The sequence below is a fragment of the Mytilus edulis genome, chromosome 3 (genome assembly GCF_963676685.1).
Source record: "Mytilus edulis chromosome 3, xbMytEdul2.2, whole genome shotgun sequence".
Lineage (NCBI taxonomy): Eukaryota > Metazoa > Mollusca > Bivalvia > Mytilida > Mytilidae > Mytilus > Mytilus edulis.
The window spans coordinates 526,254-551,457 of NC_092346.1; the positions used below are offsets into that span (position 1 = coordinate 526,254).

The following is a 25,204-nucleotide window of genomic DNA, read 5'->3' on the forward strand; positions in this document are numbered from 1 at the left end:
TAAGTTAAAATTAACTATAAATATCAAGGTAAATAAAATAAAACATGTAGAAACATCACTGATAAACTGAAGAACAAAAATTATGTCCAAATCGCACATTGAATCTCATCTTTATCAGGATGCCAAAGTCAAAAAGTCAACAAAATAAAACGGTTGAATGTGATATGTATAAAAATTCAAATTACAAAAATACTAAACACCCAGGAAAATTCAAAATGGAAAGTCCCTAATCAAATGGAAAAATCAATAATAAAACACATCAAACGAATGGACAACAACTGTCATATTCTTGAATTTGTACAGACATTTTTAAATGTAGAAAATAATTACGTCAAAAGTTATACAACTAAAAGGCCTAAATGTTCTATTAATACACAGCAACCTATGAATTAACCTCCTATCAATTATAAAATATGTAACTTTTAAAGGGATTTACACACAAAACAATCATTATTTCACGGACTAGTTCTTTCCTTCAAAACAGAACCATCCTTCTCCTATTATAAGTTAAAATTCTAAGTGTGCTGAACAACTCATGTAATGAAAGTCTTTTTTGTCATTGTATTGATACAAATAAATTATTTGATTAGCGGCTTTGAGCATGTTGAGAGATTGAATAATGAAAAAGAGGATAATGTTACGAAAAACATAAAAAGAGTTAACGTAAAGGATGGAGAATTCACGAACAGAATAGTTTTTACAACGACGAGAGAAGATGACCCTATCTTATGGTTTAATAAGAAATATCATAGATATGAATACATAGGACAGGTGAGTTATATTTATTTTGTAAACCATTCTTTGTCTCTAAATTTGGTTGTCTTAAAAAAGAAAAATCAAAAGACTATGTACGATAACATATATAAATTGCTTCAAAGTTATCCTGACCTAACGAAACTCGAGACATTTACCAGTTTAAATTGCAAACGCATTGTTTGCATTTTTAGGAATTGATATTCAAATAGACAGATGGGTTTTATGTGATAGTTTGAGATTTTCGCTATCTTTTGTTGATGTGTATTTTTGTAAAAGTACAGGGTTATTATAATGATGAAAAAAGGCGGGAAATATCATAGTGTCTTTTAAAACCAGCAAGACAAAACAAACTTGACAACGCCATTAAAAAAAACGAAAACGACCTAGAAAAGTAAAATCTCAATAATAAAAAACTGGCAGTAAAATTAAAAACGAAAAGTACCTTGCAAAATGGCAAAATCAAAAGCTCAAACACATCAAACGAATAAAAAAAATGATACAGTTACAATATATCGTAGGGCGACTTTGCGATTGAGTCCGCTTGACTTCACCATTATGAACCCTTCGTAAGCAGCATTCCGCTTTAAAGAAAATTATGAACTGCAAGCTCTTGAGCTGCTAACATATTGCTACAAAGAAATAAATATTAGTTGGGAAGCTGTAAACATCTATTTTGACCAAAAGTTTTGTTTTCAATTGAACGTCATTCCAAATTTCTAGATGTATGTCGAGTTATAAGACAGCATTACTTATATCTGTGTTATTCTTTATTGCAATGTGCATGTGATAGATGTGATTAAAATAGTCCCCAGCTGTGGAGTATTTAGTGGGAGGTCATCATCTATATACCGTAATGTGACGATAAATGGGAAATGATGGCTTTTATCTTTTATCTATTCTTCCTACGAAACTCCCGTTTAAAGTCTTTTTCATAAGAAGTACGAAAATTCTTCGAGAAGAGGAGTATACTAAGTTATATGAATGCTGATCGTTTGTTTCATTTGTGAAAAATACGTCCTCCAAACGCAAAAAATATTCAATCAAATATTCTAGCATTTCATTACTGGAAAAATATGTTTACAAAGTATAATTTATCTCTTCCAAAATCTTGACTTGTCTTATGCATGTTATCAATTGTCTACAAATTAAGCATGGAGTATACTAGTGTAATGGTTAGACGAGAGTAGATAAAACAAACGTTTATACAATTGCAAAAGGAACGAAACTTAGTGTATGTACTCTTCTACCATAAAGTAAACTTTTCAAATGCATTTCAGTATAAATATTTCATAACAATAATAAGATAACAAAAAGGACTCTACTCGTTTAAATCCCACGCACAAATACTTTTGTAATTTAATATTCAAAAGTATGATCGTGTTACTTTTTTGTGATTTATACATTTTGTAAAAAATCAATTGAGCAGAAAATACGATAACATTAAACTTTGTCTAAAATTCAGTTCATATCACAATTTAAACGCAGGTCATTTAAACTGTTACATATGATACTGCCATCAATGAGCATGTCACATGTCTCTAGGTTTACTCGAGATACGTAACTTTCTGTGTAGTATTGTTTGTGAACTTGTTCGTCTTGTCTTTGCTGTTCACTGTGAGAGGGTTAGCGCTTTAAAACCAGATTTAATCCACCATTTTCTACATTTGAAAATGCCTGTACCAAGTCAGGAATATGGCAGTTCTTGTCCATTCGTTTTTTATGTGTTTAGGTATTTGATTTTGCCATGTGATTATGGACTTTCGAATAGATTTTCCTCTGAGTTCAGTATTTTTGTGATTTTACTTTTTTGTAACCATGTCGTGTACAGTTTTCTTAACTGTCTGCTTTTGAATGTATCCCCTTCCCTGTTTTAATATGCAAAACAAAGAAGATATCTACAGATTTAATGGTATAACAACCGCTAAAGTATATAAGTAATCAAATATGTGAATATTATAAGTTTTCTAAAATCCCTAATTATTTACAGATTAAAGCAAATATTTAGATTAAATAAAATTCAGATTTAAAAAAACGCAGATAATCATTAAAAACTATGAATTTAAATTGATTATTCCTGCAAATTACTAATTGATTGAGTATTAAAAAGGCGAAAACCAACTCTTGAACTATTATTTATGTTTATTTATCATCCTTTTGACATTTGTTAATTGTCCTTACTCCTCAGTTAAGATACTGCGCATAGATAAACATCAATTACCAAAATAAAGGTCTCTGGTTTCTCTTGGTCTACAATCGGAGGGAGAACATCCATACCTAAAATTCCTATAAAATAAGGAGTTGTGATATGATTGCCAATAACTATGCACATGTTTTTAAATGAATTAATAAATCGCCTCTAATAAGGATTACGACTCATACTAAAAGATAATTCCAAAGAATCCTTAAGTGACAAAATTTCAACTAAAATACTAATCTTAATGACAAAACAAAAGCTAATAATGAATATGACATGTTATACCACATGACAGACACTTATGTACCCCTGCCTTCGGACAATCCACATAATACATGCAGTTATATTTTTATTTTATTTTTATTGTCAATTACAACGAACATATAAATATTTTAGTTTTGGATTGGGGAAACAAAGTATATCACTGCTCAGTTACATCAGACAAAAACCAAAGAGGTATTAAGTACTTTAAGAGAAGACCCGGATGTGAACGTCTTGAGACAAAATCCTGAGGTAAGATGTAAAAAGTGCAAGGGTATTTTAAATGGAAAAAATAAAATCGGAAAACATTTTATCAGTTTTTACATATAAACGTTTATAGCTTTTTAACTTTCTTAAAATATATTGTAAAATATCAACTACATTTTATGGAGAATTGTTTGTGCATTTCAAATTTACATTAATACAATCACAATTCAGAATCATTGCATACATGTATATGAACTATTTTATCACATATCATGTGAATTAGTTACATGCATCTCTGCAATGCACCATACTGTTTCACTTAACTCTAGATATGACTTAATATCAAAAGTTACGGAAAAAACACGACCTAAATTCTGTAATTGCATACGACAGTACTTAAACAAACTAACAGGTTTTTGTTAGTTTTATGGTTTGGTTTTGTTCTTGTAAAGCTGAAATGAAGCCATGAAACTCTCTTATCATGTTTCCTTTGTTCAAATAATGGACTATATTAAAAACATCTTTCAACTTTTGGCGGTTACGAGCATGACATAGTGCAGAGTCACTTCTTACTTTACATGAAAATGTGTTTTAGTTATTTGTATTGAAGTCAACCTAGCCTGAGGGAGTTGACCATAAATCTCTCTTAATTCATATGTTCACGATATTCCTAAATGTCTTGTATATACTTGAAAACACTTTTGTTGATAAACCTTTTAATGTTTAAACTAAATCTATCATATGTGTTCTTCTCAACACTCTAATCGATTAATTGGATGGGTGTTATTTTCTATTATAGATTTCTTGGGTTACACAAGAAAAGGCACACACCAGAAGGGCGAGAACTTTAGATACAAAATGGCCGAAACTTTGGTATTTGGTAAGTAACGGACCTGTAATGCTAACAAGAGAATTTTAAATGTATCCAGATACATTGTATTCCCATTACTTGAATAACACAAGAGTTGTGTTTCGGGACACCACACATGTTTTTCTCTTGGTTATTGAAGCAAGGGCCCAAAATTCTTGTCCTGATAAGTTGCCCATGACTGTATGTTCATATCGCTTGAATTTGGTACATTACAATAACAGTTTATTTTTATATATTAAATTCTTAGCTTAAATTCTTAAAGATTTTTTCTTGGTCACATTTAATCGAAAAGCTTTAATAAGACAATAACAATCAAAATCAAGGAGTAAACAAAGACTCACAAAACTAAAGGCATTTACATCAACAGTTATAAATAATAATTACGAAACAACACGAACTCCACTAAAAACCGGGAGGGAAATCAGGTACTCCGGAAGGGTAAGCATTTGATGCACCGTATACGGCACCCGTCGTGTTATTTCTTTGTTCAGTTCGGTAATGATGGAAGGTTATTATGACTGAGGAAGAATATCAGATATGATTTCTGACACACTTTTGTCATAATGGCCATGATGGCGACCGTAAACTTTCTTGAGTGATGACCTTAATTTGATTGATTCATAGCCCTGTCTTATCAACTTTTGAGAAAACAGTATTCCTCGTTCAACAAAATCAACGTACTTTGAGATAGCTCTAGAGTAACGTATCAATTGAGACACATATACTCCATATGCTGGTGCCGCTGGGATGTTGCTACACAGAAATGGAAAGTTGACTATAGGTAAATAAAAATCATCGCGTTTGTCATAAATTTTGGTATTCAACCTACCATCAGTAGTCATTTCGAGAAAAAGGTCTAGATATGAAGCAGATTTATCTGTGTCGGTAGAATCTTTAATTTCAAATTCACTTGGATATATTAAATGTAAGTGATCACTGAATCTATCATTATTAAGAGACAGTACATCATCAATATACCGAAAGATGAAATTAAAGGACTGTGCTAATTTCTTTTCTCCTTTCTGTACAAGCCCTTGGGTAAATTCTGCTTCATATGAATATAAAAACAAATCGGCAAATAACATCAACTGTGGGCACATTTACAAAACAAAAGGTATTTTTTACATGAAATAGCTAACGTTCCGTTTTCATGGAAAATTTTCATAAACAAATTGACCTATGCGTTAGCGTACAATCCCTTCTTCTTGGTGGCTGTGATGCATCCCGTCACATTATGGTTTAAAAAAGCTTTAGATTAATAAATAAGGTATCCGATCTATTAACATGAGGATTTAAAATTTGAATACACATTCTGTTCACGCATCATGATTTTTTTAACGGTTTACTGTCTTTTAAATTCCTTAACCTTCAATTAGTGATAAGCAATTAAGTGAAAAGGATTTTTTTTTCTTGCCCTGATGTGTCACTTGTAACTAAATATAGAAAAACTCCAAAGATTGTATAGCCTTATGAATGTTTCTCTGGTATTGTGAGCCCCTCTTGACTGTCCCTCTGATATCTTTCGTCCCTCTTTTATACGTCTGATGTTGAAAAAAACAAAACACCCGATAAGAGAGATAAACTTGAAACACTAATCGGTTTAATGACTCTGAATCCTTTCGTAAAAATCGTTGATTCCTACATTTGATATGATAACAATGACGGTTCCAATCTTACTGCATTTTATGCGGATTTATTTCGACAACATATATCTCTTCATGTATGCCTGAGGGTAGAATTATTGAAGATCCAAACCTTCAAAAAAGAATATAGACATGTTTTGATTTATATTTTTACTGAATCTAAACATGTTCTAATTTTTGAAGTTCCACAAATGAATATGATGTAAACGGAATAATCGACTCACTTGTGATTAACTTGTAATGGTGAACTCCATATACATGATATATATGTTCCTACATTCGAATAAATATGATTTCGTCGGGTATTGCGCAAAAATTTGAACTATCAACTTCTATTTCAGAATGGTGATGTTTCCCCATCAATGAAAGTTGACAAAGCATGGGCGTATGGTTACTCTGGTATGGGTATTACTATAGCGGTGTTGGATGATGGTTTACAGACAGACCATCCTGATCTTGCTGCTAATGTCGTAAGAATGCTGTTTTATTAATGTCCTACACCACGTCAGGAACATTGCCATTGTTATATTATAGTTCGTTTCTGTATGTGATTCATTTTAATGTTGTGTTTCTGTTGTGTCGTAGTTTTTCTCTTATATTTGATGTATTTCCCTCAATTTTAGTTTGTAACCCGAATTTGTGTTTTTCTTAATCGATTTATGAATTTCGAACAGCGGTATACTACTGTTGTCCTTATTTATTAACATTAGTCATTGTAAATTAAGACACTGAAACGAACTATATCCGATTGAACATGATTGAATGTTGACAGATTCAAAGAAAAAATTATACACCGTCGAAGGTCTAACTGTTTATAGAACAACACCTCAATGTACGGCTATATAATAAATATAATAATTCTCATCCAAAGTACCTGTCAAAATTCCTGTCGTAAATACCTTGGACTATTTACAATTAACAATAAGATTGAGAATGGAAATGGGTAATGTGTCAAAGAGACAACAACCCGCCCACAGAGCAGAAAACAGCCGAAGTCCACCAATGGGTCTTCAACACAGCGAGAAACTCCCGCAACCGGAGGCGTGCTTCAGCTTTTTCCTAATAAAAAATGTATACTAGTTCAGTGACGTCATACTTAACTCCGAAATATACACAAGAAACTAAATTTAAAAATTATTCAAGACTTACAAAGGCAATAGGCTCCTGACTTGGGACAGGCTCAAAAATGCGGCACAGTTAATCATGTTTTTTTTTTTAGATTTCAACCCTCACCCTGTACCTTTAGGCAAAGTAGACAAACAAACACACAATATTACGCACAGTAAAACTCATTTCAAAAGTTTGTTATATGTAAAGTATACATCTGTAATCATTTATGTGAGCTTTTCGGTGACCGTTTGTGCATCTAATTATGTTCAGGTAGTAAGTGTACCCAGTAAAGAATGTTTTTCTATCCATAATGTTTTTGTTTTCATACCGCACAGGACACTGTCAATGATAAAGATTTGTATGACTATGATGATGATCCTCGTCATGAAGGTGGAAACAGGTAAAAATCCTAAACTTAAAGATGAGAAACGTTAATAATCCTTATCATGAAACCCTCATAATGAAGCCGGGAAGAGGTAATAATCCTTTTCATAATGACGTATACAAGTTTAAATATAATATCTATCATCACAGGGGATACAGGAATTATCATCACGCTAAAGACGGATTACAATCCTTGACACAATGCCAAATCTAGGAATAATCATAATCATCTGATACAAAAACAGTTCAGTTAAAGCTGTAGGAATCCTATATAGCTGATTTTGCTTTGCTGACAACTCATTTGCAAGTTTTCAGTCAAATTTAGATTTTCTAAATCTTGTAATATGACTTATAACGCTATGCAAAATATTGAATATAACTATATTAACTTTTAGTTTTTTATTATATTTTGGTTAAACCGTTCTGAAAAGCATTGGCAAATAACAAAGAAAGAAAGTTTGAAAAACACATCTTTGTAGCCATATACAACTTGCAATCTTTGTGTTGTCATTTGCGTTCATATTACGTGTGATTTAATTAGTACTATGTTTTCATCATTACAGTATAGGTATTTGTCTTATTTTAGTCACGGCACAGAATGTAGTGGCTTAATAGGTGCAGTTAAAGACAACAATATATGTGTAGTTGGTGTGGCATTTAGCTGTACTCTCATTGGTAAGTTTGCTGTGAGTTTTTTTAAAGTTCCAAAATAACGTTTTGTATAACTCTATACCGATGGCCAATGATTCAGTACTGGCAGTTTTAAGAAGATTTTCTCTCGACCTATAAGTGTACTGAAATGATGAGAAATAACTTGTTATTTGGTAAACGTGTCTTGCTTGTTGAATTGTGATAAAATCTGCTTTCCAGTCGAATTTCTCTTGGAAAATCTAGAGTTAATTGCGGGTTGTAACTAAGAACTTGTCCACACTCATTTTAAAACGAGTAAATCAGATAAATACATATTTAGCCTTTTTAAATTATAACCTTATTTTTTTGGTGTATTTACCTTGGGATTTTACAGATGTAAAATTATTTCATTGGTATTGTCGAGTGGTAAGTTATATTTTCCATTTGAGTGAATTTAAACTTAAAAGGCCAGCCTGCTATGATATATTTAGTGTTGTATTATATCTTCCATTTTTTAGATCTGAAAACATGGTTTTCATTACAAACAAGCTAAGAACACCTAACAGAAACAAAATGTAGAAAATAATTATAATAAACTACAATATATTTAACGGAATCAGCAGGTTTTTTTCTGTGTATCCGTTCTTAACAGAAGTTTCTGTACTATTTCTTGATATCTCGGTTAATAAATATTAACAAAAGCAAAACGGTATGATCATGATGATAAATAATCATTTTACATCTTAACAATGCTATAATTTGATTTACAGGAATTCGGATTTTAGGTGATAGCGCTATATTAGATTCAGAAGAAGCCCAAGCTTTAAATCACTATATTTCAAAGATTGATATATATAGCAACAGCTGGGGACCAGGAGAGCTAACTGGTTTCGAAGAACCCGGTCCAATCACAAAGGCAGCACTGCAGAATGGAGTAACTAATGTAAGTTTATATATCTGATGTATATATAAAGGATGTTTAACTCTTGCCAAAGTGTAAGGTGTCCGTTTAGCTATGCGGTATACATTGAAGTCTATATAATTGTATAAGAATATGTTGTTGACTATAATATGAATCAATCATATATAGAAAAGGATTATACAGTGCAACCACAATAAAGCTAAAACAGTTTGAGTGTTCAAACTGAAAGCGAGTGACTACAATATGAATTCATAATATTTAGGCCACGATTATACAGTGCAACAACAATACAGCTTAGACAGTATGAGTTTTTTTTTCTCCTGAAAACGCCATTTAAATAAACACGATTGATAATTCAAATATATTTTATGATAACAAACTGTGCCCCTCTACTTGCTGACTTGTTTCTTTATTATTATGAGGCTGACTTCATGCAGGAACTTCTTAGGAAGAAAGATAAGAAGTTAGCAATATCCTTTAACTCTACTTTCCGCTATATAGATGACGTTCTTTCACTAAACAATTCAAAATTTGGTGACTATGTGGAACGCATCTATCCCATCGAATTGGAGATAAAGGATACTACAGATACAGCTAAGTCAGCTTCATATCTTGACTTACATCTAGAAATTGACAATGAGGGTCGGTTGAAGACAAAACTTTACGACAAAAGAGATGATTTCAGCTTTCCAATTGTGAACTTTCCATTTCTAAGTAGCAACATTCCAGCAGCACCTGCATACGGGGTATATATCTCTCAATTGATACGATATTCCCGTGCTTGCATTTCCTATCATGATTTTCTTGATAGAGGGTTACTGCTCACAAGGAAGCTATTAAATCAAGAGTTCCAAATGGTGAAGTTGAAATCATCCCTTCGTAAATTTTACGGACGCCATCACGAGTTGGTTGACCGTTATGGAATAACCATTTCACAAATGATATCGGATATGTTCCTCACGTCGTAACTACAATCCCCTTCCCTTTCATGAATTTGACCTACCGAATTAGACTATTTACCGGATTTGTAATCACATAAGCAACACGACGGGTGCCGCATGTGGAGCAGGATCTGCTTACCCTTCCGGAGCACCTGAGATCACCCCTAGTTTTTGGTGGGGTTCGTGTTGTTTATTCTTTAGTTTTCTATGTTGTGTCATGTGTACTATTGTTTTTCTGTTTGTCTTTTTCATTTTTAGCCATGGCGTTGTCAGTTTGTTTTAGATTTATGAGAGTTTGACTGTCCCTTTGGTATCTTTCGTCCCTCTTTTATGAAAGTTGCTGGTGTCATTTTTACATGTATTACCCGGAGCATTTTATAAACTAGTTGAAACATATGTTGGGTCCAAATTCCCTTCATAAAATCCTGAAAGCATAATCAAAACATAATAAAGGATCATAACCTTTATCAGACTTAAAGTACTAAAAGCAGAAAAGAAAATAAGATAAATGTTTCGGACAAAGGGCAATAGAACATACAATGGGGAAAATAAATAAATGATATTTCATCTATTTGTCTCACAATCATACCACATCTCATTATTTCATATTGCACAAGGTGATTATCCAAAATTCTTATCATTTATTCATATGAAAGGGAAGGAATGGAAAAGGTTCTATTTACATATGGGCTGCAGGTAACGGAGGAACGGCAGACAATTGTAATGCTGACGGATATGCCAACAGTATATATACTGTCGCCATCACTGGTGTACAAATTGGTAAAAATGCATGGTATTCTGAGGTTTGTGCTCCTGCTTTAGCTGCAGCGTATGGTGGCAGTGAAGATGACAGATTTATGGCAAGTCTTATATTGTGCTTTGGTAATTAGTTATCAAAGGTACCAGGATTATAATTTAGTTGAAGGGTTATTAAAATTGGGAGAACTTAATTCCCTGCAAATGTGTATTTTTGGTTAACTAAATTATGTCCTTAATCATTTTCCTATTCTTTATTGCATACACCAATATTTACTCATTTACTCATTTATATGGCAATGATGAAAATATCGCTAAAATGGTAATATAACATAACATTCAGTATAATTAATCGCAAGAATACCAAGCACAGAGAAAAACATAAATAATAGCAAAATAATACATAACAATATGTTAACCACAGAATAACAAAGAACACTTTGCATTAATTTACGACGATATATCATAAACAAAACATAAATAAAGACCTGGTAAAATTTCGACACTTATTTAGACACAGACCCATCGAATAGATCAACCTATTCGTGATGGTGTCCAATATATTTGTCATTTCTAACATTTCATGGTAAGTAGAACAAAAACATAGAACAGCTAATGTATCTAAGGTAAATAAAAGCTTTTTTCAGACTACAACAACAACAGCATCAGGATGTAAAACCGAGGGTGTCCAAGGAACGTCATATGCCGCACCAATAGCCACTGGTATTGCTGCCCTGACCCTAGAGGCTAAGTAAATACATTTCGATCTTTTTTGTTGCTCTTATAAGTATCGTCACATGTAACTAATGCTGTATTCAACGCATGCTTCTGCAATAGTTGACATTCCTGTTTAAACAAACGCGCATAGTTCCAATAAATGATCAATATAAGGTAGCGTTACGGACCTGTGTAAAGTAATTCTGAAATATGTTGTCATTGTCAAACAGACTTTAGGATATCTATAAAATTCCAATAAAAAAAAAAATACAATACAATACAATGCATGGACTATTTTGACAAACATATGGTCGGAAATTAAGAATTGTAGTCTTTGTATGAGGTTAACATGGTTAATACAAGTCAATATATTCCTTAATTCCATATTAATAAAACTTAAATATTTTTTTTTTCTTTATGAATGGGAATTTGAATAACTTAGCATAATAATCTGCAGAAAGGGCATATTCACCACACAAAACGTCGCGTGCTTTTACTTGTATAATTTAGGTTAAAATCTTTAATGTTAGTTGGGTTTGGTAAATGATGTCAATTACATGCAGTTCTCCCAGAATATTGCCTAAAATGACTATAACTGTATCATTTTGCAAAGCAGTGTCGTCACCACTGTTCGAAATTATTTAATTGGTGCAAAAGTCTACAATAAATTTATTTGACGCATTTAGTACATACAATACAGTAGTTGATACTTGAGCATTCAAATGCAAATCGAGTATTCATTGCACAAAGTAATTGTGATTCAACAGCTCATGGTAATCAGTTAAGTAAACATATAACTGCTAGTTTCATTAGCTTATTATGACAGACATGACATACCATAACATTCTTTGTATAGTATACAGTTCCGATCATGGTTTTTGTTTCTACATGCCAGACTGAATATGAATCATTCACTGGTATTAATATTATGTCGCATATAATCAAAAATATCTCTAAAGTATACCATTTATATTTTGTTAAAGTGCATTCTCGGGACATGTTTTCTAAACAGAGTATCATCAATGATACTTAAATTGTAAAGCAATGTTGCTACATTTACCCTCAGTTGTGTAGATAATTGTCTTTATATTTATATTGCCAGTCCAAACCTGACCTGGAGAGATATGCAACATCTGATTGTTTTCACATCAAACAAGAATGGTTTTAATGACACGTACTCTGAATGGTCTATCAACGGGGCAAATAAAGAATGTGAGTTTCTCAGGGAGAAATAATAATAAATTTAAAAAAAGCTCTCAGACTATCCAAACAAAAACCAAAGTTCAAAAATGATTATTTAGTTTTAAACCAGAGGCAAAGTATGCTGAAGGGACATAAACCCTCATTAGTTGATAATAAATTGACAACGCCATGGCTAAACACGACAAAGACAAACAGACACAGAACCGCACACAAAACACAACATAGAAAACAAACGACTGTTAAACACAAAACAAACGAAACACTCCGCGTGATTCCTGGATCTCCGAAAGGTCAGGCAGAATGTCATCCACATGTGGCACTCGTCGTTTTACTCATATAAGTACAGGCCCGATGATAAAGGGGAACGGGATTGTTATTTTGACAATTGAAACATATCCATAATCATCTGTCAAACAGATATTTTATAACAGTCAACCAGGTCATGATATCGCCCGTATAATCAATTAAGCGATGATTTCAACTTCCTCACTTAGAACTCTTGTTTAAATATCTTCCTTGTAAGCAGCTACTTTCCTAAAGGAAAGCATGGTAGGAATATCAAATAAACTGACAGATATGTAGTCTGTATGCATGCGCTCCTATAATTTTGCTACGTCTAAATGGAAAGTTCAAAATTGGGAAGATTAAATCGTCTCTTTTGTCTGAAATTTTAGTTTTCAAAACCCAACACAAAATTAAAACTGATGACACAATTTGCAAAAACCTTGTAGGTATTTTTTAATTAGTAAAATGTTGTCTATTCCTTTAAATGCTTGTTATCTTTATGAACTAATCATACAGTTTGAAATACATTTTGTATTACATTGTGTTTATTTCATACAATTTGATCCTATAACAGGACAACCGTACAATAATTAATTTCGACATTTTGAGACATCAATAGAGTGGCGAAAGATATCAGAGGGACATTCAAACTCTTAGGTTGATAATAGAAAAACAGACAAACAAAATAAAGTACACACGACACAACACAGAAAACTAAAGACTAAGCAACACTAACTAAACCAAAACCTATTTGTTCTCAGATGCAAGTGTTGCTAAACAAATCCTGCTACTAATGTGGTGTCAATTGTGCTGCTCATTACAAATGTATTACAAGCCCAGTTAACATTCTAATTCGGTATGTTACATTCGTGGAAAGGTCACGGGATTGTAGTTTCAACATAAGGAATATAATCAATATCATATGTGAAGCTGATATTCCGTAACATTTAACTAAATCGTAATGTCGTCCGTAAAATTTACGAAGGAATGATATTATGTGAAAACAAAATCCACAAATGAAAATGTAGATCATTTTTCAATTTTTTAAATTTTTTAATTTTTTAAATTGACTGAGTAATGGCATATTCTTCAAATATATTGTTTTTTTGTTTTTTATATTGATAGTCAGCCAGGTTTTAGGTTTTGGTCTGCTGGATGCGGAAGCTATGGTAAAGTACGGAAAACATTGGGTAACAGTTCCAATTCAACAAACGTGCCGTTCATATACAAGTTCTCCGGCGTTGTAAGTATATACAATAAAGAGATATGGGGTTTTGTTTTCTTACTGCGTATGGCTTGTTTCGTTAATTTGAATCCCCAAGGGTGACTGGGGAATAGAAATATGGTCACTTGGTCTTCTTCCGAACGGCAGTAAAACGCTTGCCGAAGTGGGGCGTCCGTTGGCTGTGCGGGATGTATCAAGTTCGCAGTCACGTCCTGTCAGATTGGGGACGTTAAATCCGATGCCTCGTGTAAAGAGAGTGCCACGCTCTTTACACGTTACGAACCCTTGCAACAACTCTTTGAGGGGTTCGTAGATGACCTGTTTTAAGGCAAAATTTCTGTCCCTATCCACTATACCCTCATTTTCCGGTGGCAGTCCAAATTTCCCTTACTATCATCCCGAACGGCCTCTATTATGCTAGACCTACCTATTGTATTTATTGTTAACTTGTTTTCGTCCTGCATATGCATGAAATATTTGCCACTGGACGTTAAGCAACCAACCATTATCAATCAATCAATCGTTAATTTGCTATCAATTAAATCGTATACAGAATGTTTATGAAGAAATCTTATAGCAATCAGATCCTATTTATTAAAATTAAGAAAAAAAGATACAAATCTACAGACCGTACCTTGACCTATAATGGTTTACTTTTATTAATTGTGACTTGGATGAATAGTTGTAACATTGGCACCAATACCACTTCTTTCTTTTTCTATTAAAAAAAACGTTCGTGTAAACTATGATGAAATAACGAAATGATACCCATTAGTCTTGTCTGTCGGTAATTGTGATACCATAGATGATGTGTTTTAAATACTACATTGAGTCATTAAAGACGCAAACAAAATAAATTTTCAAAAAAGGGTTTAAATGTTTTTTTGGGAGTACACAAAAGGCCAACAAAAGTTTAATATTTCAATTTATATATGACAAAATAGAGCGAGGAAATGACTCCAAAATCTTTTTAAAGCATTAAAATTTGTGCTCACTTTACAACGGACGGTAAAAAGAAAAGAATTTAACTATAAAATTACGATATTGTATACAATTGTTCAATATAAAAATCTAAAAAGAAAAATATTTCTAGATTGCGTTTGCTCATGTCCTTTCCTTCATAATTTGTAAACCCAACCCTCTGGCTTTTTTCTTGACTGTGTTCTGAATTAATTTGCGACGTCATTCTAAACGTTCCTCAAAATTGTGTTATAGGGTCAACGAAATCTGGTGGTAAAATATTTTTCGATTAATGTTTTTATAATATATAAAACGTACAGTAGATTAAGGTTATAATAGTCAGTTAATGCTCAAATTAAAACATCGTTTTTTCCAGTCCATTGCATATGAAACATTTAGAGACCACATGTTTCCCGACGCAATTTATTGTTTTTCAAACAATTAGATTTAATTAAACAAGTGCACGAACGCATCCTTGTAAATATAACGGAATTTGACGAGACTGTCATCAAAGTTAGAGGGTTAGCGCTATAAAACCAGGATTAATCCACCATTTTCTACATTTGAAAATGCTTGTACCAAGTCAGGAATATGAGAGTTCTTGTCCATTCGTTTTTTATGTGTTTTGTCATTTGATTTTGCCATGTGATTATGGACTTTCCGATTGGATTTTCCTCTGAGTTCAGTATTTTTGTGATTTTACTTTTTATTTGTCTTATAACAGCATGAACAGTGTTGTGAGGTATTTATTATCTATTGAATGATCTCACGTATAAGCAGTTAATTTTTATCATAACAGTAAACATTGTTGAGATTATTGTTCGTCGCTCATTGATCACCATCTTGATATTTTCTTTTACGTTTTTGTTTTCTATTCTATTAGTTTGTTAATGTCTGTTGTTAAATGTTCATTTCAATCCCGTTCTTTGCGATAAAGTGTTACGGAAGCATATATATGTACATTGTAGTCATCGCTCTGTATAATGTTTTTAAACTGGTAGTAAAGGTAATAAACATGTATTATTTTGTTGTAATAGCAATTTATGCTATCCAAGCACTCCATGTAGGCAGAACGTCTTACATTCAAACAATTTGTCTTTAATGTCAATCAGAATCCCCTAAGTACAAACATATATCGTATTTTCTCTACAGGAGCACCAATACCTCCGCATCTGATTCTATTAATATAACGTCTGGTGACTGTTCATCTCTAAACTATCTTGAGCACGTGTTGGCTCATATTACCTTCTCGTACACAGGCTTCAGAGGTGTAACACAGTTGTATTTGGTATCTCCATCTGGTACCAAAAGTCATCTATTACACTACAGATACAATGATGCTGTTGATAATGAACCAGCAGGGACTCTAACCTGGACCTTTATGTCGGTACATTTTTGGAAGGAAAATCCAATTGGAAGTTGGAGCCTAGAAATTAGTTCGTACATCAATGATATTATAACTGGTAATAAAAATATAGTTTTAATCGCATCGTTTCGGATTTTTCAGCATGAAAACATCTTTCTGTGTCCTTGCTGTTCATAGATTATAAATGATCAAGGTCAACGTCAAAAGTGTAGTGTAAATTTAATCCACCATTTTCCATATAAGAATCTGCCTGTTCCAAGACTATGACAGTTGTTATCAATTCGTTTGATGTGTTTAAGCCTCTGGTTTTGTCATTTGATTACAGACTTTTTTAATTTTCCTCGGAGTTCTGTATTTTTGTAATTTTACTTTTTGCTCTACATTTTAAGGACAGCTGTGAAAATGACGAAATGAATTATTATTGATAAATAATGCCTGCTTATATGGACATACATAACATATATACAGGAATGATATTGAATACTCTTAATCAGTGAATTACTATAAAAAAGGATGAATAATAATCCATTAAGGAAGCCACATATTAATAAAACAAAAAAATGAATAAACTACAACAAGCTCACAAATAATATTTTGCTATACGAGCACACACGAAAACAATGGAGTAATATTATATCATTTGGAGTTGCAAAACTATGAATTATTGACAGATGTTTATTCAAGGCAAGTGTATTGTGTTCCTGAATACATATTGCACTGAATTTAATCCTGCTTTATATAATTTTAGTTTCGTTAGACAGCTGGTCTCTCACGCTTTATGGAACTTCTGTAGATCCATGGCCAAGTAAGTAACTAATACAATACAAGACAAACTGACAATTAATCTTAAATTGTTTACATACATATGTGTAATATATAAATCCATTTGTTATTGGTGCAAAATGTCAAAACAATTGTTAGATTTAAAAAGCGAAATTCATACACTAATAACCGTTTGAGAAAGGAAATCGAGAGTTAATGCTTTCATCTTGAAAGCAACAACAGTCTTTATTTCCTACTAATATTTACTTATATTTGAATATCGATCATTACATTCATTAGTATCGATTTACTAAAAATGTTTAGTTTAGAATATTATGGCATAACTAAGTATTTGTTTAGAAATAATTTCCATGTAATTAAGTCATTTCATTGAAATTAAAATCAAATTTTCACGTAAAACTTTCATTATATACATTCACATAAAACATTTCGCAGCAGCTACATTGTTTTAAATTGCATATATAATTCCGATATTTTTTAAATGATTGTTTTGACTTTGGGATATCTTCGTAGGCACTGAAGCCACAACTTCTGCAATTTTATCAGAAAGCACAACACAAGATATCATTACGACCAAAGAGTTGAGGAACGAGGTATCCACTGAACCTACAACTCAAAGCACCATAACAGTTCAAACTTCTAAAGTTACTAGTGCATCTACAACGCAGAGCAGTACAATTTTCCAAACAATCGAACATCAAACAGACATAACAACGTTCGTTCCAACATCAAGGGATATAACTGAAACGACATTGATGCACATAACACATACAGCTACACCAAGACATACAAAAGAAAAAGTTATAACCAGCACAATGGCTACTTGTAAGTACTGATAGTATATTTTAGGTACAAATTAAATGAATTTCAATTATGCGGTATATTGCTTTTCAGGAATACTGGAGTTTGATAACAAGATGCAGTTAAAAAGAAATCGAACCGATCTCACATGAATTGTCCCAGAATTTAAATAATAACAGTCTCTACTCAACGCGTGTCATTTTCAGAGCAGGATCTACTTAATTAAACAATAGAGGTAGGGTTCGTGTTGCGCAGTTTTAATGTTGCCATATTACTGTCAGTCTGTAAAACAAAGTTTCAATTAAAGTAAGAAATTATAGTTTACCATTCTATCCGAAGACATTTATTTTTCAAAATGGTATTTCATCAGTTTTAAATTGCAACTGCGGTATACTACTGTTGCCTTTATTCATACGTGTGAAATTATATGAATGAATTTAGATAGGTTTACCTGTATTTGTACATGTTTGTACATATGTATCATGTTATAATGGAATCGTTTTGGGAGTGGAATTTTCGAGGTTGGTTTGAGAAAGAGAGAGCGCAGACCCTGTTTTACATGACGTGTTATATCCTGTGGCGTTCTTTTTGTTAGTTCTCCTAAATGCATAATGATTTTTTTATTTCAGATACGTTTTCCTCATACCAACAATTTTTCTGTAATGTACGCAGCTTGTATTCTAATGAAATCAATGATTATTTATATATATTCCATGAAATTTTCAGTTAACGATACCAATGGCACTACAATAAGCAGAGATGTTGGAGTGTTTATTGCAATTATCTCCATTGCTGGGGTAGTGTTTGTTACTTATGCAACAAAATAGAGACTTAAAAAGTTAGTATTACATTTACTATTTGTCTACAATATGAACGTGCTGAAGTTAAGTTGCTTAATACTAGTATTAGTAATAAATGTGACTCAACGCTTATTTAAGTGTTGTCCGAATTCAATAATAATAGTTTCAAATTGGGTCAACAATCCTTAGTAAAAAGTAAAATTGTCTATGTACAGTTCCGTTATAACAATTGCCGTTTAGACTTCTTTCACATTCAAATAACTTGTGTCCGCTAATTTAATTTAAATGTATTACTAAACAAACGCCTGATCGATCTGTTTAGCATAACAACCGCTTCAAAGTATCCTCTATGCGGTGTTAAAAAACAAATAGGACGACAAGTAAGGTCAAATTTTACTTCTTTTTTATGTCCTTTTTTTAGTCTATAGATATAGGAAGATGCCAGAAGTGTCAATGAGACCACTCTCCATCCAAGTCACAATTTAAAAAGTAAACCATGATAGGTCAGGAAACGGTCTTCAACACGGAGTTTAAGTTCACAGCGAACAACAAGCTGATCAGGGGCCCCAAATCACTAGTGTTAACCCATTTAAACGGGAAAACCAACGGTCTAAAAGAGGGACGAAAGATACCAAAGGGACAGTCAAACTCATAAATCTACATAAAAACGAAAATACGAGAAACACTTTTGAACTAGATAAACAAACGACAACCACTGACATTAGATTCCTGACTTGAGCATGTTGAGGGCTGATAATGATCCTTAATTGTCTCCCTCTCTATTATAATAGTCACAATCATTCGTGTGATACCTATTGAGAGAGGCATGTGACAAGCTCAAACTTTTTACATTTATCTTTCAACTATTCGTCTGAATTTTTTAAAGAACAAAGTTATATTATTAATGCTGTAACAACACGAGATAAACGATTGTTTCAAAGAATTTGGTAAAAGACTTATGCAGATAATTGTGCGACTTGTAGTTTTTACCGTACGAGTAATAAAATAGATATTATTTTTTTATTATTTTATTTTTTGCTCCAGGGGCACCTGTTTCTTATGGTGATGTTATATTGGTATGGCGTTATAGATTTCTCTTTTGTAAATTTGGAATCTTTTCAGGATATTCTTTCCCTGCTTTGTTATGTTTTCAAAAGCAATTGTCAGTCTGTCTTATCTCATTTTGATGTTATATTTCACATGGCCATAAAAGTGCGAGGTTTGGCATGCCACAAAACCAGGTTCAACCCACCATTTTTTCCTTTAAAAATGCCCTGTACCAAGTCAGGAATATGGCCATTGTTATAATATAGTTCGTTTCTGTGTGTATTACATTATAACGTTGTGTCGTTTGTTTTCTCTTATTTTTGAGTGTAAATTCACATTGCGATAAGACGTGTCACGGTACTTGTCTATCCCAAATCCATGTATTTGGTTTTGATGTTATATATGTATGTTATATTTGTTATTCTCGTGGGATTTTGTCTATGTGTGTTACATTTTAGTGTTATGTCGTTGTTCTCCTCTTATATTTAATGCGTTTCCCTCGGTTTTAGTTTGTTACCCCGATTTTGCTTTTTGTCCATGGATTTATGAGTTTTGAACAGCGGTATACTACTGTTGCCTTTATTTATCTATTATCATAAAAAATATTATGCCGTGTACATTCGAATGAAGACCGTCGAATTGTATTCTTCAATGATGAGAATATTTCTAGGTTAGCTTGCTTCATTGGAAAATAACTTTTAAATATATCGTTAACTTTTCACTTGTTTATTTTATTCCATGAATCTCTGTCAAAATGTTTATATATGAGTTCAAGGGATGAAAATAAAAGCAACTTTCACAAAGAAACATTTATCATTCCAAGTCAGAATGTAGAAAAGTTATCACTCATTTCAAATTCTATAAATTGTACAAAGTAAGACCATATGAATAAATCTGTAGATAAGGTAAACATCAATGAAACATGTACACCACCAAACAAAACTCCAACAAAAAAAAACATTCCTATTATACTTAGTCGGTTATTCTAAGCAAAGTATACTCTAATTATAAGACATACGTTTTTTTTATTCATTTCTAGATATGACAGGGAAAAAAAACAGAACTATAAGGATTATATAACAGGAAACAGTTTCCAGTGATTAATGCAGTATATTGTAGACGGGTACGGTGTTATATTAAACAAATCCTTATTTCTACATTAAAGGAAACATATTACCGTATGTCTTGCTACCGCGAACCTAAGTATATAGTCAACAAAGATAGCCGATTATACGCGTTTATCAATAATTATTTTATAAAGAACATGTACCCTAGTCACACACAAAAATAACTAATTTATTAAACTTATCTGCTTACAGTAAATAAGATCATCAACATGTTTTCATCTTTTGTATACCTCTTTTATTATACATATTAAATCAAGCAATAAATCACGCGTCTAGATGATGACTATGTTGTAAAGTATACATGTACGTTATGCCTTTAGAGAACGATCATTTAACCACAAAGTGGGGTTATGTTTTATTACTAAACAAATATTCTGATTCTCAAGTTGACAAAAAAGAATATTTTGTTCCATCAGAGGACGAAGAAAAATATTCTGAACCAAGAATTCCCCATTCCTCATGGTGTTAGATGCTAAGAAAAGAATTTGATTGGTAGAGTTGAAAAATTAAATACAATTTTTTTTAAGAGAAAAAAATATCTGACTCAAACAAAAACCAAACCCAAACGCCTTGAAGTTAAATGGTTGCTCCCTTGCTGTCCTAACTGGTGCATTCGATTTCCTTTTGTATCATTTTAAATTGCCCTTTTCTTAAGTTATGTATCGTGCAATTGGAAATTGTAACTATAACACGTCTAATAAGTAAAATCACAAAAATACTGAACATACAGGAAAATCAATTCGGAAAGTCCATAATGACATGGCAAAATTAAAATACAAAACGCATCAAAAACGAATGGACAAGAACTGTCATATTCCTGACTTGGTACAGGCATTTTCAAATGTAGAAAATGGTGGATTAACCCTGGTTCAATAGCGCTAACCCTCTCACTTTGATGACAGTCTCATCAAATTCCGTTATATTTACAATGATGCGTTAACTAAACAGACACAATAAATAAAATATTCAAAATATGGGAACAGCAGTCATCATCGTGTAACAATTTTAAAAGGGAACAATTTAACAAAAACATCTATCTACAAACAAATTCATTGATTTGCGTGTCTGACGTCAGAAAATTTTATACGGCACATATGTTTGTCGTTCAATGGACATACAAACAATTTCATAATTTCACTTAGGCAATGTTAGCATACAGGGTTAAAAAATCAACAGGATGTAAGAATAAATTTCAGAAATAGACCGAGATTTAAAATAGTCCAAAAGATATATATAGAATTTATAAGAATCCACAAATAGCTAATTCCACTACGCGATTGAATAATTCTGACGTTTATGGTTCAACGCATTTTGTCATTCATAATAGAAATTTATCATAATGACATGAAATAGAACAATATCATACTGACGGGATCTTATAAAGTACAGAGTCACGTTATAAGAACCAAAGAAACACAAAAAGTTGCATATACAAACACACACCACCAAAAAATGAAAGACAATACAAACAAATTGACGGGATGTATAAGTACCGAGCCACGTCAATTATTACATAAAACCATCCAACAGAAAAAGTAATATTATTAATAGAACAAATACAAATGAAAGAACAATAAAACACGTTGTTAATATGATAAACAACATCAGTACGCAGAATCTTTAAATCAAGATCATCATGTATTATTTGTGAAGTTGATACGGAATATTTATCAACAAGGTCTTGGTTCCTTCCGATGAACTTTTTTAGAAAAAGGACGAGACGTTCTTTGACATACCCCTGGTTTATCAACTTTCTCCTCAGACACTGATGACGTTTTACAAAGTCTGAGAATGAGCTGCAAGCTCTTGAATATCGAATAAGTTGGGAAATATATATCCCATATGCAGGTAAAGTTGGTATATTGCTACTAAGTTGGGGAAAATTTATTAATTCAAAATTAAAATCGTCTCGTTTGTCATAGATTCTGGTACTGAGATGACTTTGTAAGTAAAATTCGAGATATAAGTCTAAAAATGAAGCGGAGGAAGCCGTGTCTGTTGTTTCTTTAATTTCTAGTTCTGGGGGATATATTAATGGAACCCTATCAGAAAAGTTCGGATTGTTTATGGAAAGAACATCATCAATATATCTGAAAGTCAAATTAAATAATCTTGCTTCTTTGATCCTCTTGTTTTTGACAAGTGTCTGGAGGAATTCCGATTCATATGAAAATAAGAAGAGGTCGACAAGAAGAGGCGCACAGTTTGTTCCCATAGGAATGCCGACAATTTGTTGGAAAAGTCTACCTCCAAACTCAACAAATATGTTGTCGATAAGAAACTCCAGCATACTGACCACTTGTTCTTCTGTGTAGCATGTTTAACCTTCTTGTTTGTTACTATTAACAAAATATGCCTTATGAAATCCCAAAGTAATAAATTTATAGCGTATGCTACCATTTTTATGTTGAAAGGCATTGTGGATGATTTCTTTTAGGCGATTTTTCAATTTCAAATGGGAATGGTGGTATTCAGGGTTGAAAAATCAAAAGTTTTGATAGAACTAATTTCAGAAAAAGACCGAGATTTAAAATTTTCTAGAATTCTTTAGATTTTTTAAGAATCCACATATGGTTAATACCACTACGCGAGTAAACAGTTTCACAGTATTTCTGAAGACCCTCTTTCACCTCGGACAGAACTTTAGTCATTATAATGGATAATTCGTTAGAGGAACATGAAGATGAGCCAGCAATATACCGTTGCTTGTACGGAATTTTTGAAGCTTTGGTATCCAATACAAACAAGGTAATCCTCCGATTTGGTGTTCAATGTAATGTTTATTGAAGCCATGAAGGACTTATGATTTGCTAAAATCTCATCCTTGTCAAATGATATGTCTTTGTATGTTGGATTGCCTGAGGGCTCCTATATACTCAATTCTTTTACAAAACATTCGTTGTAATACGATTTACTAAATTATAATCCTGGTACCTTTGATAACTATTTACATACAAAGACAATATTATTTGAAGCTTTGTCCGCAGGAACAACAACATACTTATCATGAAGACATGATAGACATTTCATGGCCTCTTTGTCTCTGAAAACGGACTTTTGTCGATCGTTCACAAAGTTTTTCAACTTGTGAATGCGACGTTTATTAATTATATTATAAAGTTTGATTTCCTTTCAGTCGCTGTAATCTGTATTTCGCAATATAAAAGTGTGCATGTTGCAGTAACAAATATACTGTGGTGTATCGTATAACCCCTTTTTTGTTGTGTTTTATTGAAACGTGTTATTTTACTTTTAATTTCTCTGGAGGTATTCAAGCTTTATAACATGGTGTTTAAACAAGTATTTTGTATATGAACTTTATAATATTCCTACACATTTTTGTTATGACAATCATGATATTTTATCAAAGAACTAGTCTGTCAAACTTAATATTTGATGACTTTTAACAGATAATTTTAACCGGTTAGAAGTTTGCAATACTTTTGTAAATATTTGCTCAACAATTTTATACATGAATTTTTATACCATAATCTTTTTTTTACATTAACCTGCTCATATATTGTGCTATTTCTGTTGTACTTTAAGTTATGTTTTTTAATAATATTTTTTTCCATTTAAAAAAAATAAGCGAACATTATGTTTTAAGAGCCGTTGCAACTTGCAAAGTAACATACGATACTGTTATAAAAAATGTTAAATAAACTCATTATTTACTCATTATACCGTTGCATCAATATCAGACAATAGTCTTAAAATTAAAAGTTTACATGTATTTTTTTATCTACTCCGTAACACTGCAATACTCGGCATACATGTGTCAGTCGTCTACGGTGCTGATACAGCAATTTTCATTTTGATTAAAACGATGAAATCATTTAGAAGGAATGACCATGGTACTTAGGTTTTCATTATAAGGCAGAATTTATTCTTTCAACTTCATTTTAGCTCATCTGGCTCGAAGGTCCAAGTGAGCTTTTCTCATCACCTTGCGTCCGGCGTAGTCGTCGTCGTCGTCGTCCGTTGTCGTTAACTTTTACAAAAATCTTCTCCTCTGAAACTACTGGGCCAAATTAAACCAAACTTGGCCACAATCATCAGTAGGGTATTTAGTTTAAAAATGTGTCCGGTGACCCGGCCAACCAACCAAGATGGTCGCCATGGCTAAAAATAGAACATAGGGGTAAAATGTAGATTTTGGCTTATATCTCAGAAACCAAAGCATTTAGAGCAAATCTGACATGGGGTAAAATTATT

General features: G+C 32.3%; 1 protein-coding gene across 1 annotated transcript; it reads left to right on the forward strand.

The window, feature by feature from the left end:
* Positions 1-449: 449 nt before the first annotated feature.
* LOC139515579 (neuroendocrine convertase 2-like) lies at positions 450-21,270 on the forward strand. Its single transcript, XM_071305157.1, has 16 exons — positions 450-771; positions 3,347-3,463; positions 4,218-4,298; positions 6,274-6,402; positions 7,378-7,442; positions 8,013-8,101; positions 8,827-8,999; positions 10,576-10,779; positions 11,323-11,426; positions 12,495-12,604; positions 14,006-14,123; positions 16,218-16,528; positions 17,180-17,236; positions 17,728-18,039; positions 18,742-18,853; positions 20,902-21,270. The coding sequence occupies exons 1-15, from the start codon at positions 541-543 to the stop codon at positions 18,840-18,842; spliced, it is 2,202 nt and encodes a 733-aa protein (XP_071161258.1). The 5' UTR covers positions 450-540; the 3' UTR covers positions 18,843-18,853; positions 20,902-21,270.
* The last annotated feature ends 3,934 nt before the right edge of the window (positions 21,271-25,204 follow it).

What these genes read in the sequence shown, in the direction of transcription:
- LOC139515579 (XM_071305157.1), top strand. Translation starts at nt 541, where the DNA reads ATGAAAGTCTTTTTTGTCATTGTATTGATACAAATAAATTATTTGATT. An exon ending in TCTTGAGACAAAATCCTGAG is followed by an intron (nt 3,464 to 4,217) that starts GTAAGATGTAAA and finishes TTTCTATTATAG; the next exon opens with ATTTCTTGGGTTACACAAGA. An exon ending in AACCAGCACAATGGCTACTT is followed by an intron (nt 18,040 to 18,741) that starts GTAAGTACTGAT and finishes TGAAATTTTCAG; the next exon opens with TTAACGATACCAATGGCACT.